Source organism: Pelophylax lessonae, assembly GCF_965119305.1.
Source record: "Pelophylax lessonae genome assembly, chromosome: 4".
Taxonomy (NCBI): domain Eukaryota; kingdom Metazoa; phylum Chordata; class Amphibia; order Anura; family Ranidae; genus Pelophylax; species Pelophylax lessonae.
The window spans coordinates 637,661,557-637,679,027 of NC_138771.1; the positions used below are offsets into that span (position 1 = coordinate 637,661,557).

The 17,471-nt window shown below is 45.5% G+C and overlaps 1 protein-coding gene and 1 long non-coding RNA gene across 3 annotated transcripts in view; one reads left to right on the top strand and one right to left on the bottom strand.

Annotated features, from left to right (window-relative positions):
- LOC309552384 overlaps positions 1 to 17,471 on the top strand; it is an 879,384-nt gene that overhangs the window by 806,281 nt on the left and 55,632 nt on the right. The gene's annotated exons all lie outside the window — the stretch shown is intronic.
- The window catches only part of PLD2 (phospholipase D2), a 148,867-nt gene that overhangs the window by 56,666 nt on the left and 74,730 nt on the right, over positions 1 to 17,471 (bottom strand). For both annotated transcript variants that reach the window (XM_082253318.1, XM_082253317.1), the window contains exon 8: positions 15,537 to 15,629. In XM_082253318.1, coding sequence (XP_082109444.1) covers positions 15,537 to 15,629 — 93 coding nt within the window. The remainder of the gene's footprint in view (positions 1 to 15,536; positions 15,630 to 17,471) is intronic.

Consider the following 17,471-nt stretch of genomic DNA (forward strand, 5'->3'; position numbering starts at 1 on the left):
CTCCACTCACATATAAATGCACTACATACTGCATGGGAGGACTGGAGACATAACTAAACATGATACATCATAGGGGCTCCTAGCAGTGGCTGGACTACTATTCATGGGTAGGGTGACCAGACGTCCCCAGACTAAGGACACTGTCCCAGGCCCGAATCTGTCCCCGGTTTTGTCCTGGGCAGGTGCACCGCGAGCTGGGGCAGGGGGGGCTCCCAGGGTCCCCCTGGGCCTATTAGGCTGCCTCGGAGGGGAGGGGGGGGGGTCGAGCACCGCCAGATAACACAGAGCGGGGATCTTGCGCTTACACAGCAGCCGCTGTCATATGAAGTCCCGCCTCCTGGACTGGCTCTTATGATAGACAGCACACTGGTGACATCTATCTTAGGAAGCGGGACTTCGTATAACAGCGGCCGTACTGGGTAAGCGCAAGATCCCCACTTTGTGTGATCCGCGGCATTCCAATCCCCATGCACAGATCACCCTGTATTGATCTGGCACTGGTGAGGCTGCATTGATGAGGGAACTGGTGAGGCTGCATTGATGAGGGAACTGGTGAGGCTGCATTGATGAGGGAACTGGTGAGGCTGCATTGATGAGGGAACTGGTGATTCTGCAATGATGGGGCACTGGTGATTCTGCAATGATGGGGCACTGATCGCGCTGCATTGATCTAGCACTGGTGAGGCTGCACTGATGGGGCACCGGTGAGGCGGCATTGATGGGGCACTGATCACGCTGCATTTTTCTGGCACTGGTGAGGCTGCATTGATGGGGCACCATTGAGGCCGCATTGATAATGCACCGATCACGCTGCATTGATCTGGCACTGGTGGGGCTACATTGATGGGGCACTGATCAAGCTACATTGATGGGGCTGCACAGACGGGCACCGGTGAGGCTGCGCTGACGGGCACCGGTGAGGCTGCGCTGACGGGCACTGGGGAGGCTGCGCCGATGGGCACTGGGGAGTAGAATACACTCTACAAATGTGCTTTAAAATGCATGGTTTTACCTTTTATGAACAAGAAAATAATGACATTATGCTGTTGGGCTGGTATAATATTGCTTTGGGGCTGGTATGAAATTATTTCCAGGGCTGGTTTCTATCTCCAGTCTGGCCCTGACTGTTTCCCTTTGCAGCCGCGCCAATGCTGCTAAGTAAATGTACGACATCGCCATATGAATACAGCGCTGCTATGTGACTGCAGAGCCAACCTGAAGTCTCCTCCCACTGCCTCTCCGGCACTCCCCAGCCCACCGCCATACACTACGCACTCCTCTCCTACACCACGTACCACCCACCACCATACACTACGCACTCCTCTTCTACACATATCACCCACTGCCATGTACTACGCACCCCTCTCCTACATGTACCACCCACCTCCATACACTATGCAACCCTCTCCTACACGTACCACCCACCACCATACACTACGCACTCCTCTCCTACACCACGTACCACCCACCACCATACACTACGCACTCCTCTTCTACACATACCACCCACCGCCATACACTACGAACCCCTCTCCTATACGTACCACCCACCTCCATACACTATACACCCCTCTCCTACACGTACCACCCACCGCCATACTACACTACGCACCCCTCTCCTACACATACCAGCCACCGCCATACACTACGCACCCCTCTCCTACACATACCAGCCACCGCCATACACTCTGCACTCCTCTCCTACACCACATACCACCCACCACCATACACTACGCACTCCTCTCCTACACCACGTACCACCCACCACCATACACTACGCACTCCTCTTCTACACATACCACCCACCGCCATACACTACGAACCCCTCTCCTATACGTACCACCCACCTCCATACACTATACACCCCTCTCCTACACGTACCACCCACCGCCATACACTACGCACCCCTCTCCTACACATACCACCCACCGCCATACACTACGCACCCCTCTCCTACACATACCAGCCACCGCCATACACTCTGCACTCCTCTCCTACACCACGTACCACCCACCACCATACACTACGCACTCCTCTTCTACATGTACCACCCACCGCCATACACTACGCACCCCTCTCCTACACGTACCACCCACCGCCATACACTACGCACCCCTCTCCTACACGTACCACCCACCCCCATACACTACGCACCCCCTTCTCCTACACGTACCACCCACCGCCATACACTACGCACCCCCTCTCCTACAGGTACCACCCACTGCCATACACTACTCACCCCTCTCCTACACGTACCACCCACCACCATACACTACGCACCCCTCTCCTACACGTATCACCCACCGCCATACACTTCGCACCCCTCTCCCTGCACATAATACCCATCTCCATACAGGCCACACCACTCTCCTGCACATACTACCCACCACTATACACTCCGCGCTCCTCTCCCTGCACATACTAACAGCCAGCATACACTCCACACCCCTCTCCTGTACATACACCGCCATACCCTCCGCACCCCTCTAATACTTCATAAAGTTTTTTTCTCTATCTTATCTTCTTAACATTTGGTAGACATATCCCCAAAAATTCGAAGTAGTATTTTTTTTTTAGCTCATGGATGAAATGTGAAAAATATCATATATGTATTACAATCATTCCATAAACACATACCACATACACTGCATATATCATTTGAGGAAATGTGCTTATAAAATAGTTTACCATTTGCCAAAAAAAAAACAAATAAGTCCCTGGATTTAATTTTAAAAATCTGGTCACCTTAGTCATGGGGCCCGATAGAAAACTATTGGTGAGGCCCCCAGCCACCCTGACACTTGGCACTGACAAGTAGGATCATAGTGTGATTGTTCCTAACAAAGTATGTCTACATAATGGACAAGCCATAGAAGAGCTGTCATAGTCAGCACATTACTAGAGGCTGAGGATAGACGTTGCCAGGGAAGAGCAGCAGAGCAGGGAATTAACTTTTAACCCAAATTCTTCAACTAGCTACTCAGTAACCAACATTTTTTGGCATTATCGGATCTTTGTCAGATATGAGATCTAGTATACAATCTTAGGGCTATGGTATAAATTCTAAGTCCCCATTTACCCCGACATCGTGGGTTACTAGTCAATAAGCAAGAAAATAAATATTATTATTTTGAATGTATATTACACAATGATGCTCTAAATTTATTACAAAAGTTTTTAACCACTTGTGGCCCGGAAGGTTTTACCCCCTTAACCACTTAAGCCCCGGAAGATTTTACCCCCATTCCGACCAGGGGGTATTTTGCGATTCGACACTGCGTGACTTTAACGGACAATTGCGCGGTCGTGCGACGCTGTACCTAAACGAATTTGGCGTCCTTTTTTTCCCACAAACGGAGCTTTCTTTTGGTGGTATTTGATCACCTGTGCGATTTTTTGTTCACGCGCTATAAACAAAAAAAGAGCGTCAATTTTGCAAAAATAGCAATATTTTTCACATTTTTTTATATGAAATTCCCCCCAAAAAAAATGTAAAAATCAAAATTTTTTAACATTTTCGGCCAATTTGTTTTATGCTACCTATGTTTGGTAAAAAAAAAAAAATCGCAAAAAGCGTATTTTGATTGGTTTGCGCAAAAGTTATCGCGTTTACTAACAAAGGAAAAAAATTTTGGTCATTTTTGTTGTTTTTTTTTTAACGCGTAATGGCGGCGATCTGCGATTTATTTTGCGGTACTGCGACATTGCAGCAGACAGATCGGACCCTTGACAGACATTTTTGACACTTTTGGGGTTACCAGTGACATTTCTACAGTAATCAGTGCTATACATATGCACTGTTACTGCAAAAATACACTGGTAGTGAAGGGGTTAACTTTATTTGGGAGGGAGGGGCTGTGTGTGTCCCTAGGGGCGTGCTTTCTACTGTGATTGGCTGTGGCTTGAACTGTAAGGACACTGATCAACGGATCTACATAGTAGATCCGTGTGATCAGTGTTTTTACACCGAGGAGAATGACAGGTGGCTTGTTTACACAAGCTGCCTGACATTCTCCCTCTCCCCCGCCGATCGCCGAGTGACCGGCGGACATCGGGTCCGCTGGTCACACGCGCGGGGGGGGTCCGTTACCACGCGGGAGCGCGCCTCCGGGGGCGCGCGCTCGCTCCCTAGACCCTCACAAGCTAGTGACGTAGCCCTACGTCACTTTGCCTGTGAGGGGCTGACTGCCGACGTAGATCGGCGTTAGACAGTCAGCAAGTGGTTAATGACCAGGCCATTTTTTGGGATACGGCACTGTGTCCCAACTGACAATTGTACGGCCATACGACACCGTACCCAAATAAAATTGATGTCCTTATTTTCTTACAAATAGAGCTTTTCTTTTAGTGGTATTTGAGGGAGCTGAAGGTTCGCAAATGTCAGCCTCAAAACCTTAATGATTTGGAGAGGATCTGCAAAGAGTAGGACAAAAATCCCTCCTGAGAATTGTGCAAAGCTGGTGGCCATCTACTAGAATCGTCTGACCTCGGTGATTGCCAACAAGGGTTTCTCCACCAAGTACTGTTGGTTGCAAAAGTCATGTTTTGCGAAGGGGTCAAATACGTATTTCACTCATTAAAATCAAAAATCAATCATTTTTTCTGAATGTGTTCGTTGTTATTCTGTCTCTCACTGTTAAAATAAACCTACCATTAAAATTATAGCCTGATCAATTCTTTGTCAGTGGGCAATTGTACAAAATCCGCAAATGCTTTTTTCCCCTCGCTGTATGTCTGCACTGACCAGGTGACCCCAGAATGAATTTGAACCCCTGATGGCATCCTAATACATTCTCAATACATAGGGAGAGATACTTCTGTTGGACATAGAAGCTCTGAGTACAGAAGGCTCATTTATTCAAAGACAATGAATAGCATGCTTCTAACCCATATTCCTAATCTAAGTACAGTGCTTTGCGAAAGTATTCGGACACTTTGAACTTTGCGACCTTTTGCCACATTTCAGGCTTCAAACATAAAGATATAAAACTGTAATTTTTTGTGAAGAATCAACAAAAAGTGGGACACAATCATGAAGTGGAACGAAATTTATTGGATATTTCAAACTTTTTTAACAAATAAAAAACTGAAATATTGGGCATGCAAAATTATTCAGCCCCCTTAAGTTAATACTTTGTAGCGCCACCTTTTGCTGCGATTACAGCTATAAGTCTCTTGGGGTATGTCTCTATCAGTTTTGCACATCGAGAGACTGGAATTTTTTCCCATTCCTCCTTGCAAAACAGCTCGAGCTCAGTGAGGTTGGATGGAGAGCGTTTGTGAACAGCGGTTTTCAGTTCTTTCCACAGATTCTCGATTGGATTCAGGTCTGGACTTTGACTTGGCCATTCTAACACCTGGATATGTTTATTTGTGAACCATTCCATTGTAGATTTTGCTTTATGTTTTGGATCATTGTCTTGTTGGAAGACAAATCTCCGTCCCAGTCTCAGGTCTTTTGCAGACTCCATCAGGTTTTCTTCCAGAATGGTCCTGTATTTCTGTATTTGGCTCCATCCATCTTCCCATCAATTTAACCATCTTCCCTGTCCCTGCTGAAGAAAAGCAGGCCCAAACCATGATGCTGCCACCACCATGTTTGACAGTGGGGATGGTGTGTTCAGGGTGATGAGCTGTGTTGCTTTTACGCCAAACATAACGTTTTGCATTGTTGCCAAAAAGTTAAATTTTGGTTTCATCTGACCAGAGCACCTTCTTCCACATGTTTGGTGTCTCCCAGGTGGCTTGTGGCAAACTTTAAACGACACTTTTTATGGATATCTTTAAGAAATGGCTTTCTTCTTGCCACTCTTCCATAAAGGCCAGATTTGTGCAGAATACGACTGATTGTTGTCCTATGGACAGAGTCTCCCACCTCAGCTGTAGATCTCTGCAGTTCATCCAGAGTGATCATGGGCCTCTTGGCTGCATCTCTGATCAGTCTTCTCCTTGTATGAGCTGAAAGTTTAGAGGGACGGCCAGTTCTTCGTAGATTTGCAGTGGTCTGATACTCCTTCCATTTCAATATTATCGCTTGCACAGTGCTCCTTGGGATGTTTAAAGCTTGGGAAATCTTTTTGTATCCAAATCCAGCTTTAAACTTCTCCACAACAGTATCTCGGACCTGCCTGGTGTGTTCCTTGTTCTTCATGATGCTCTCTGCGCTTTAAACGGACCTCTGAGACTATCACAGTGCAGGTGCATTTATACGGAGACTTGATTACACACAGGTGGATTCTATTTATCATTATTAGTCATTTAGGTCAACATTGGATCTTTCAGAGATCCTCACTGAACTTCTGGAGAGAGTTTGCTGCACTGAAAGTAAAGGGGCTGAATCATTTTGCACACCCAATTTTTCAGTTTTTTATTTGTTAACAAAGTTTGAAATATCCAATAAATTTCGTTCCACTTCATGATTGTGTCCCACTTGTTGTTGATTCTTCACAAAAAATTACAGTTTTATATCTTTATGTTTGAAGCCTGAAATGTGGCAAAGGGTCGCAAAGTTCAAGGGGGCCGAAAACTTTCACAAGGCACTGTATATATTTAACATTTCCTAAATGGTCAATGCTGCTGGGGTCAGCCGGTACATCACATTTCATCCAGCAGAAGAAAACTGCAGTATGTGGCTTAGATGTGTCATTCATTGTACGTGTCTTCAGGGGAATTTCCTGTGACTAAGTACAGCGGTAAATCCTCCCACTCAAAAAAAAAAAAAAAATTATATATAAAAATGTTGCTACACTTTCATATTCATAGACAACTTATGAATGAAGTTCCATCTCTGTAATAGATATATTGGAGTTTATAATAAAATATCTATTGAAGGATCACTAGGTTATGGTCACCTCTCACCTCTGGGAGTATGACAAATAATAACCCCTCGTAATGTCTAAGGGTAAAACAAATATTAAATGTCTGAGCACAAATTTTGCAACTTTGACATGTTAGTAAAACCTTACATATCATCACAACTACTTTGTGCATCCAGGTGGATTATACCTTGTTTTTTTCAGGACATTATTTTGGTAGGAAATGGTAATAGATATCTCCTGATTTATTTTTATTATCAAAGGAAAAGTGGCCCAAAATAGTAATAAAAAAAAAAAAAAAAAAAGTTTTTTAAATAAATGCTCCTGCTTCCAACGATACCACATAGTATGGTTGCACTGATACCGTTTTTTAATCAGCGATACATTCTGTCAAGTACTCGCCTATACCGAGTACCAATACTTTGCGGTGTGATTTGCGTCTAAACTAAATGAATTTATTCTATTTAAGAAGAAGTAGTTAATGTGAACCCTTTCCCTCTCATTCCTAACCTGAACCTGACCTGAACCTGGTGTAATGTCCACACTTCCCAGGTACAGCTAATACCTGGGGAGTATAGACAGGGCCGTCTTTTCCAATGGGCACGCCCCCATTGTCCGCTGGTGGCTCCGAGTCTCCTCTGCACTGGTTGCTAGGAAGGCCAGCCAACTGGCATCTAGCAACCAGTGATGTTCTGAGGAGGACCCATCATGCACAGCTGAGGAGGATCCTCCTCATCGGCTCGTCCTCCACGCCTAGAAGAATGGCTCCACCCACCTCCTCCCTTCATGTGCGGTGGGGCAGTTGTGGTGGAAGGTAATCAGACTGCTGCAGGCTGCTTGATTTCTTTTTTCTCTCTCTCTCCATCGTCTGTCTGTGCCATCCTTTTCCTGCCATATACATCCTCTGTGTGCCATCCTCGGTGTGTGTGCCATCCTCGGTGTGTGTGCCATCCTCGGTGTGCCATGTACATCCTCTGTGTGCCACCCCCTGTGTGCCATCCTCTGTGTGCCATCCTCTATGTGCCACCCTCTGTGTGCCATGTACATCCTCTGCATGCCATCCTGTGTGCCATGTACATCCTCTGTGTGTCATGTAAATCCTCTTTATGCCATGTGCCATCCTCTGTGTGCCATCCGCTGTGTGCCATGTACATCCTCTGTGTGCTACCCTCTGTGTGCCCTGTATATCCTCTGTGTGCCATCCTCTGTGTTCCATGTACATCCTCTGTGTGCCACCCTCTGTGTGCCATGTACATCCTCTGTCTGTGCAATCCTATACCTGCCATGTACATCCTCTGTCTGTGCCATCCTTTACCTGCCATGTATATCCTCTGTCTGTGCCATCCTTTACCTGCCATGTACATCCTCTGTCTGTGCCATCCTTTACCTGCCATGTACATCCTCTGTCTGTGCCATCCTTTACCTGCCATATACATCCTCTGTGCCATCCTTTACCTGCCATGTATATCCTCTGTCTGTGCCATCCTTTACCTGCCATGTACATCCTCTGTCTGTGCCATCCTTTACATGCCATGTACATCCTATTTGTGCCATCCTATATCTGTCCTGTACATCCTATGTGTGCCATCCTCTGTGTGCCACCATATACCTGTCATGTACATCCTCTTGTGTGCCATCCTATATCTCCCATGTACATTTTGTGCCATGTGCCCTCCTGTACCTGTCCTGTAAGTCATCTCACTGTACCATCCTATATCTGTTATGTACATTCTCTGTATGCCATCCTATACCTGTCATGTGCGTCCTCTGTATGTCATCCTATACCTGTCATGTGCATCCTCTGTATGCCATCCTATACCTGTCATGTGCATCCTCTGTATGCCATCCTATACCTGCCATGTACATCCTCTGTGTGTCATCCTATATCTGCCATGTACATCCTCTGTGTGCTTCTCTCTCTCTCTCTCGTTGTGTTAATGTTTAAACACTGATTTTGTTGGAGGTACCAATAAATATCGCCTTATCGATAATTTGCATTTTTATTCTCGTGGGTGATTGTGTAGGCGGGGCCCCAGTGCACTGCATTGCTCGGGGGCCTACAAGGCTCTTAAGATGGCACTGAGTATAGACATTACACCAGGCTCCGGTTGAGAATGAGTGGAAAAGGGTTTATATGCTTGGCAGTGGTAGCAAAGGTTCCCCTGGGTGCATGTGCCCGGCAACCTAGCCCACCAGAACCTAAAGAAGTAGTGAAGTGAAGGGATGGGGATTAGAGTCTTGGACCCACCGTCACTGAGAATTTAGGTTGTGGGCCTTGGATATTTGGTGAGACCCCCCACAGACTAGGCCTGGAACCACTGGGAATAGAGATGTCCCTCAAAAGCATGCAAACAAATTATTCCAGACATGGTTGTTGAGCCAAAATGATTATGATTGTAGAACCTGAGTGAACTGAAGGGATGGGGATTAGAGTCTTGGAACCACAATCACTGAGAATTTAGTTTGTGGGCCTTGGATATTTGGTGAGACCCCCCCCCCCCCCCCTCCCAGACTAGGCCTGGAACCACTGGTAATAGAGATGTCCCTCAATAGCATGCAAACAAATAATTCTAGACATGGTTGTAGAGCCAAACAGAGTCGAACCTGAAGTAGTGAACTGGAGAGATGGGATTAGGGTCTTGGACCTGCCATCACTGAGAATTTTAGACTGTGGACCCTGGATGTTTTTATTGGGACCCCCTGAAAACTAGGCCTGAAACCACTGGGAATAGAGGGGCACCTCAAAAGCATGCAAACAAATTATTCCAGAGATGGTTCTACAGTAACAATTAGTGTGGAACCTGAAGAAGTAGTGAAATTAAGGGATGGGGATTATGATTACCTCCCAACTTTTTGAGGTTGCAATGAGGGATACCTTTTGGCAAAAGTATGTAGGCATAGGACACGCTCCCTTATATACCCCCTTAAAAGGAGAATTATACAAAAATATTATATCAGTTAAATTCACAAGTGTTTTTTTTTTTTACCACTACTATTTCCTTATATTGGCTTTTCAAATTTAAGAACGCAGCAATTTAGAAATTGGATGAAAGGTTTAGCACTGGGAAACACTTTTTTTTAAAGATAAATTGTGCATTTTATATAAACTATATAGATCAGACAAAAATGGGGGACAAATGACGAGGAAAGAATGACAGAGGGACTTTGCTCCAAATCGGGGACAAGTTGGGAGCTATGGGATTAGGGTCTTGGACCCGCCATAACAAAAGTTTAGACTGTGGGCCTTTATGAGGGAACTGACTAAAGAACCTGCAGCAAGGGGGCGCTACAGGTTTGCTGTTGCTGCGGAGAAATTACAGTTTCTATCAACAGTGATTGGTGGTGGTACTTTTGGCAGGAAAGGAGTATCCAATAATGTTTAAAAAATTACATAAAAAAGATGCCCACCAATTGATCCTGTCAGCAGTTAGATCTTCGGTCAAGCCAAGCCTCCTGACCTCCCATTCCTTTTTTTCCAACTATCTCTTTTTTTTTTTTTTTTTAGGGGGAATGTCAACCACATTTGCAGGATTTACTAAAAGTGGAACACTCAGAATCTGGTACAGCTGTGATTAGTAGCCAATCAGCTTCTGGCTTCAGCTTGTTCAGTTAAGCTTTGACAATAAAACCTGGAAGCTGATTGGTTTCAATGCAGAACTGCACCAGATTTTGCATGCTCTAGTTTTAGTAAATCAACCCAACTGTGTCTCATTTCTATGTTTATCTCCGACTGGTATGTTAACGTTTAGGCTCGAGTCTTTAACCACCTCCCATCCGCGTTACAGCCTATGTACGGCTGCAGCGCGGACTCACATTTTCGGGAGGCCGTTTTTAAACGGCCTCCCAGAAACAGTCTCCCCGCGCGCTCCCGCGAGCGCGCATCGGGGAAAATCTGTGTCGGCCGTGTCCCTTGGACACAGCCGATCACAGATCGTGGTGAATGGCCAATCAGAGCGGCCATTCACCACGTGATCGGACCGTCCAATGAGAGATGATCTCATATGTAAACATATGAGATCATCTCTCATCGCCAGCGCTCCTTCCTCACACGGAGACTGCAGTGTGAGGAAGGAGGGAGAGCTGCCCAGCGCCGGTGACACAGAAGAATGTAATCAGGGCACCGATCACCAGTGCCCTGATTACTAGAGGTAAAAAAGCATACACTCAGTGCCCGCCATCAGTGCCCCCCATCAGTGCCCATAGTGCTGCCAGTCAGTGCCCATCAGTGCCTGCTCATCTAGGCACTGATGAGCACTGACTAGCAGCACTATGGGCACTGAGTGTGGGCACTGATGGTGCTGCCCATCAGTTCTCATCAGTGCTGCCCATCAGTGCCCATCAGTGCCGCCTATCAGTGCCCATCAGTGCTGCCCGTCAGTGCTGCCTCTCAGTGCCCAGCAGTGCCACCTCTCAGTGCCACCTCTGTGCCCAGCAGTGCCACCTCTCAGTGCCCATCAGTGCCGCCTATCAGTGCCGCCTATCAGTGCCGTCTATCAGTGCCGTCTATCAGTGCTCATCAGTGCGGCATATTAGTACCTCCTCATCAGTGCCCATAAGTGCCACCTCATCAGTGCCCATAAGTGCCACCTCATCAGTGCCCATAAGTGCCACCTCATCAGTGCCCATCAGTGCCGCCTCATCAGCGCACATCAGTGAAGGAGAAAAATTTATTTATTTTCAAAATTTACTCGCAGAAAATAAGAAAAACTTTTTTTTTTTTTTCAAAATTTTCTGTCTTTTTTCTTTTTTTTTGTAAAAAATAAAAAACCCAGAGATGATTAAATACCACCAAAAGAAAGCTCTGTTTGTGTGAAAAAAATGATAAAAATTTCATATGGGTACAGTGTAGCATGACCGCGCAATTGTCATTCAAAGTGTGAGAGCGCTGAAAGCTGAAAATTGGCCTGGATGGGAAGGGGGTTTAAGTGCACAGTAGGCAAGTGGTTAAGGATGAGCATTATAGTATAAATTGACTTAATCCTTAAAAGTTGGGTCTATGGTTAACTGTTCTTTATTTGTGGTTCAGTTCTATTAAAAGTTGTTTTAAACCCCAATAAAAGTCAGCAGGCGGAATGTTTCCACCACTTCTGTGCCCAGCCTAATTTTTATTGTTAGCACTTCTTCCTTTACACAGGGTTACAACCCCGTGTGATTAGGCATTAATGCTGTAAAAGGTAACAGTAAACCCTGGCAAAGGTCAATGAGATCATAAACGAAGGCTTGAAGTGTATCTAAAAGCCAAACTTTTGTCTTTTAGATGGTGTTGCGAAAGGGCCTAGAAATTTGGTCAGGTCATCACTGCTTGTCAACCAAGCTTTAGAGGACCACTAATGGCAACAATTCTGCATTCTGCTAAATGTACATAGTCAATATTAAATGGTGTTCAGTATACAAATTCCTTTTTTTAATTTACCATCTTTAAATATGCTTTTCTCCATTAATACACGCATACCAAGGTGTCCTGAAACAGCAACAGTGACAGATTGGGACTGATCATAACACTATCAGAGGAGGTGGAGAGGGTGCAGCAACTACTTTATAGTGAGGTTGATTTACTAAAACTTGTGTGCAAAAAGGTGGCGCAGCTCTGCAATGAAACCAATTAGCTTCCAGTTTTTTTTTTGTCTTTTTTTTTTTTGTCAAAGCTTGTGTTGGGACTCTTATTTTTTTATATCTTTATTAAATGATATAGAAACTGGGATTAAAAGTACCATTTTAGTCTTTGCAGATGACACCAAGCTTTGCAGTGGAATAATGTTCTTACAGGAGGTCTCCAATTTATGAGCCAACCTCAATGTACTGTTTATTTGGGCAACTATGTTGCAAATGAGGTTTAATGTTGATAAATGTAAAGTTATGCAATTGGGGGCTAAGAATATGCATGTATCATAGACACTAGGGGGAGTAGAACTGGGGGAATCCATAGCAGAGAAGGATCTGGGTGTTCTGGTAGATCATAAGCTTAATAATAGCATGCAATGCCAAGCTGCTGTTTCCAAAGGAAGCAAAGTCCTTTCTTGTATTAACCACTTAAGCCCCGGAAGATTTTACCCCCTTCCTGACCAGGGTTTTTTTTGCGATTTTTCACTGCGTGACTTTAACGGACAATTGCGCAGTCGTGCGACGTTGTACCTAAACGAATTTGACGTCCTTTTTTACCCACAAACAAAGCTTTCTTTTGGTGGTATTTGATCACCTGTGCGATTTTTTGATCATGCGCTATAAACAAGAAAAGAGCATCAATTTTGCAAAAATAACAATATTTTTCAAATTTTTTATATGAAATTCCCCCAAAAAAAATGTAAAAATCTAAATTTTTTAACATTTTCGGCCAATTTGTTTTATGCTACATATGTTTGGTAAAAAAAAAGATCGCAAAAAGCGTATTGTGATTGGTTTGCGCAAAAGTTATCGCGTTTACTAACAAAGGGAAAGATTTTTGTCATTTTCGGTGTTTATTTTTTTTTAAAGAGTGGCGTCGATCTGCGATTTCTTTTGCGGGACTGCGACATTGCGGCGGACAGATTGGACCCTTGACTGACATTTTTTACACTTTTGGGGTTACCAGTGACATTACTGCAGTAATCAGTGCTATACATATGCACCGTTACTGTAAAAATAACACTGGCAGGGAAGGGGTTAACTGTATTGGAGAGGGAGGGGTTAAGTGTGTCCTAGGGGCGTGTTTCTAACTGTGATTGGACATGGCTACTAGTGTAAAAACAGAGATCAACGGTCCTACATAGTAGAACCGTCTGATCTCCATTTTTACACAGGGGAGAATGACAGGCGGCTTGTTTACATTAGCCGCCTGCCTTTCACCCTTCCCGGCGAACGATCGCGAGTGACCGGTGGACATCGGGTCCGCCGGGCACACGCACTGACTTGTTAGGGAACGAGCCGGGGCGGGCGCGCACCTCAGCGGGCGCGCGCTGGCCCGCTATTGGCTCACAAGCGAGTGACAGGCTAGTGACGTACCGGTACGTCACTTTGCCTGGCTGGGGCTGACCGCCGCAGTATATGTACTTGAGGCGGTCGGCAAGTGGTTAACAGAGGCATGGACTCCAGAGAGAGATATAATTTTGCTCCTGTACAGATAATTAGTAGGACCTCATCTGGAATATGCAGTTCAGTTTTGGGCACCAGTTCTCAAAAAGGATATCGGGGAACTGGAGAAAGTGCAGAGAAGAGCAACCAAACTGATAAGAGGCATGGAGGACCTCAGTGATGAGAAAAGATTAGAGGAACTTAATTTATTCTCTCTTGAGAAGAGGAGATTAAAGCGGTTGTATCCCGCTTTTTGACACTTTTACCTACAGGTAAGCCTATAATAAGGCTTACCTGTAGGTACAAATAATATCTCCTAAACCGGCACGGTTTAGGAGATATTTACAGTGCATGCAGCCGCTCGCGCGAGCGGCGCATGCGCTCTGAAGGTCCGGGGGGACCTTCAATTAACTTGCCGGGAGCTTGCCGGAAAAATCACTCCCGCGCGCATGCGCGGGAGTGACGTCATCGCGGCTCCGGCCAATCAGCGCGCTGGAGCCGTCTCTTCCGGCCAATCAGCGCGCCGGAGCCGCCGAACCCGGAAGAGACGACGAGGGATCATGGCAGCGCCCGCATCGATGTCCGGGGGTCCGTGTCGGGGCTTCGTTTTAAGGTAAGTTAAACATAATGGGCTAGTATGCGATGCATACTAGCTCATTATGCCTTTGTCTTGCAGGTTTTTTTTATTTTTTTTTTTTCATAGGGTTTACAACCGCTTTAAGGGGGGATATGATCAACATGTATAAATACATAAGGGCTCCATATAGTGAACTTGGTGTTGAGTTATTCACTTTAAGGTCAACACAGAGGACAAGGGGGCACTCTTTACATCTAGAGGAAAAGAGATTTCATCTCCAAACAGGGTAAAGGTTTCTTTACCGGAAGAGCTGTGAAAATGTGGAATAGACTCCCTCCAGAGGTGGTTCTGGCCAGCTCGGTAGATTGCTTTTAAAAAGTCCTGGATTCTTTCCTGGGTGTACTTAATATAAATGGGTACTAATATTTATAGGTAAAGTTGATCCAGGGAATATCTAATTGCCTCTCGGGGGATCAGGAAAGAATATTTTTTTCCCCCGCTGTAGCAAATTAGATCGTGCTCTGGATCAACTGTGGGTATAGGATTGTGTATATGGGATTGTATGGTTGTGTTTTCCTTTTTGTTTTTTTATTGGTTGAGCTAGACTGGCGGCCCTCCAGCTGTTGCGGAACTACAAGCCCCATGAGGCATTGCAAGGCTGATGGTTACAAGCATGACTCCCACAGGCAGTGGCATGATGGGACTTGTAGTCCTGCAACAGCTGGAGGGCCGCCGGTTTGACAACCCTGAGATGGACTGGTGTCTTTTTTCAACCTAACTAATGTATTTAGCTGTGAAAGAGCTGAAGTTAGAAGCGGATTGGTTTCTATGCAGAGCTGCACCAGATTTTCCACTCTCCAGTTTTAGTAAATCAGCCCCAGCGTGTCACAAAAAAAAAAAAAAATCAAAATGTGGGAAGGTGACTGTTGCAAGTACCCCTGTATATGTTCTAGTTTCTCCCAACTCCCGCCAGTGTCGCTTTTTATTTCTTCACAGCTGCGTTAGCAATTCACAGACCAATTTCGCTTATTTCCCAGAATTGTTTTTATGGGGAAAAATAAAAATAAATCAACATTTTGGCCGTTAATCCATCTGACCTCTTTGACCAGCGGTAACAGAACTGATGATGACCACCGCAGTTAAACCCCTGAATCCGGTGTCCTCCCGATCTCTTCAGTATGAAACCTTCCCTGCAAAAAAAATGGATAAATGCAGTCAGAGACATGGGATGTACCAACCAATCAGAAATAACTTTTCAAATACTAGATCAGGGGGTCTCCACACTTTCTAAACAAAGGGCCAGTTTATTGTCCTTTGGACTTGAGAGGGGCCGGACTGTGGTCAGTGGGGGTAGAAATGGTCTTGGCGACAGCGGGAGTCAACAGTGTATCTTTGACATTAAGGGGAGAAATAGTGCCCCATCGTTGGCGTCGTTGGCAAATAGTATCTTATTATTGAGGTCAGCGGGAGGAATGGTCCCCCATTGTTGGTGTCAGCGGGAGGAACGAAGCCCCGTCGTTGGTGTCTGTGGGAGGAATGAAGCCCCGTCTTGGGGTCAGCGGGAGAAATGGTGCCCCGTCGTTGGGGTCAGCGGGAGAAATGGTGCCCCGTCGTTGGTGGCCGCGGGAGGAATGGTGCCCTGTCGTTGGTGGCAGCGGGAGGAATGGTGCCCCGTCGTTGGTGGCAGCGGGAGGAATGGTGCCCCGTCGTTGGTGGCAGCGGGAGGAATGGTGCCCTTTTTCATGATGTCAGTAACAGGAATTAAACCCTAGTGATGGTGTCAGTGGAAGGAATAGTATCCCATCATTGGTGTCAGTAGGAGAAATAATGCAAATTTCTAAATGCCCTGGGAGTTCCTGGGTTCTAACTGACAGCTGCAAATACTCCAATTAAATGTACCACATCCCTTATTCTCAAAAAAAAAAAACTAAATCAGTGGGACTTTTTAGGTACACAAAATATAAAAGCTACTCTAAATATTAAAAATACATTTTTTTAATATATATATTATATATATAAATATAAAAGAAAAATGTAGGATCAGTGGGAACGTGGGGGATCGCAGGCACCTGGTTGTACTGGAGGCTCTACTGATGCTGGCTCCTGTGGGATCTATTGTTGCTGGGGTGGTCTTATGTTCCTAGGGAATCAGATGTTGCTGGTTGGGATCTATTATTGAGGAGGAGTTTTCTATTGTTGCTGGCTAATCTATTGATGCTGGCTGCTGGGAGATCTACTGTATTGTTGTGGGCATGGATCTATTGTTGTTGGGGGGGGGGCATTTTGCTTGGTGGATCTATTATTGTTGGGGGTATTCTGCTGCTGGGAGGAATCTATTGCTGCTGGGGGGAATATACTGCTGTCGGGGGGAATATGTTGCTGCCGGGGGGAATATGTTGCTGCCGGGGGGAATATGTTGCTGCCGGGGGGAATATGTTGCTGCCTGGGGAGATCTTTTGTTTCTGGAGGGGGGGGGGGTCAAACGTTGCTGCCTGCAGAGGAACTATTTTATTACTTTTCTTGTTATTAACCAATTCCTACAAAGTAATTAGCACCACAAACCCTGGGGGGGGGGGGGGGGGGGACCCTAGAAGCTATAAAAGGTAAGTATGACCTAGCAACCAGTAGGATGGTCTGATGAAGAATATGTATAAAAAAATAAATAAACAAACAAAACATCCCATAATGGAATTACTGTACATATGCGCCATGAAAGGCGAATAGTTCCTGGGGGCAAGTCGTGAAAGTGAATAATAAATTAAACCATTAACCACCAATAGAAATACGAGAGTTCTTCAAAAAGTTTCTGAAATGTTTTTTTTTTTTTAACTCTTTTTATTAAGAAAAAGTGCGGAAAATTTTTGAAGACCCCTCAAATATCTACTAACTAGAAGTATACCAGAAGATCTTTAACCACTTGCCGACCGCCGCAAGTACATATACTGCGGTGGTCAGCCCCTCACAGGCAAAGTGACGTACCAGTACGTCACTAGCCTGTGAGGCTCTGGGGAGCGAGCGCGCGCCGCCGGAGG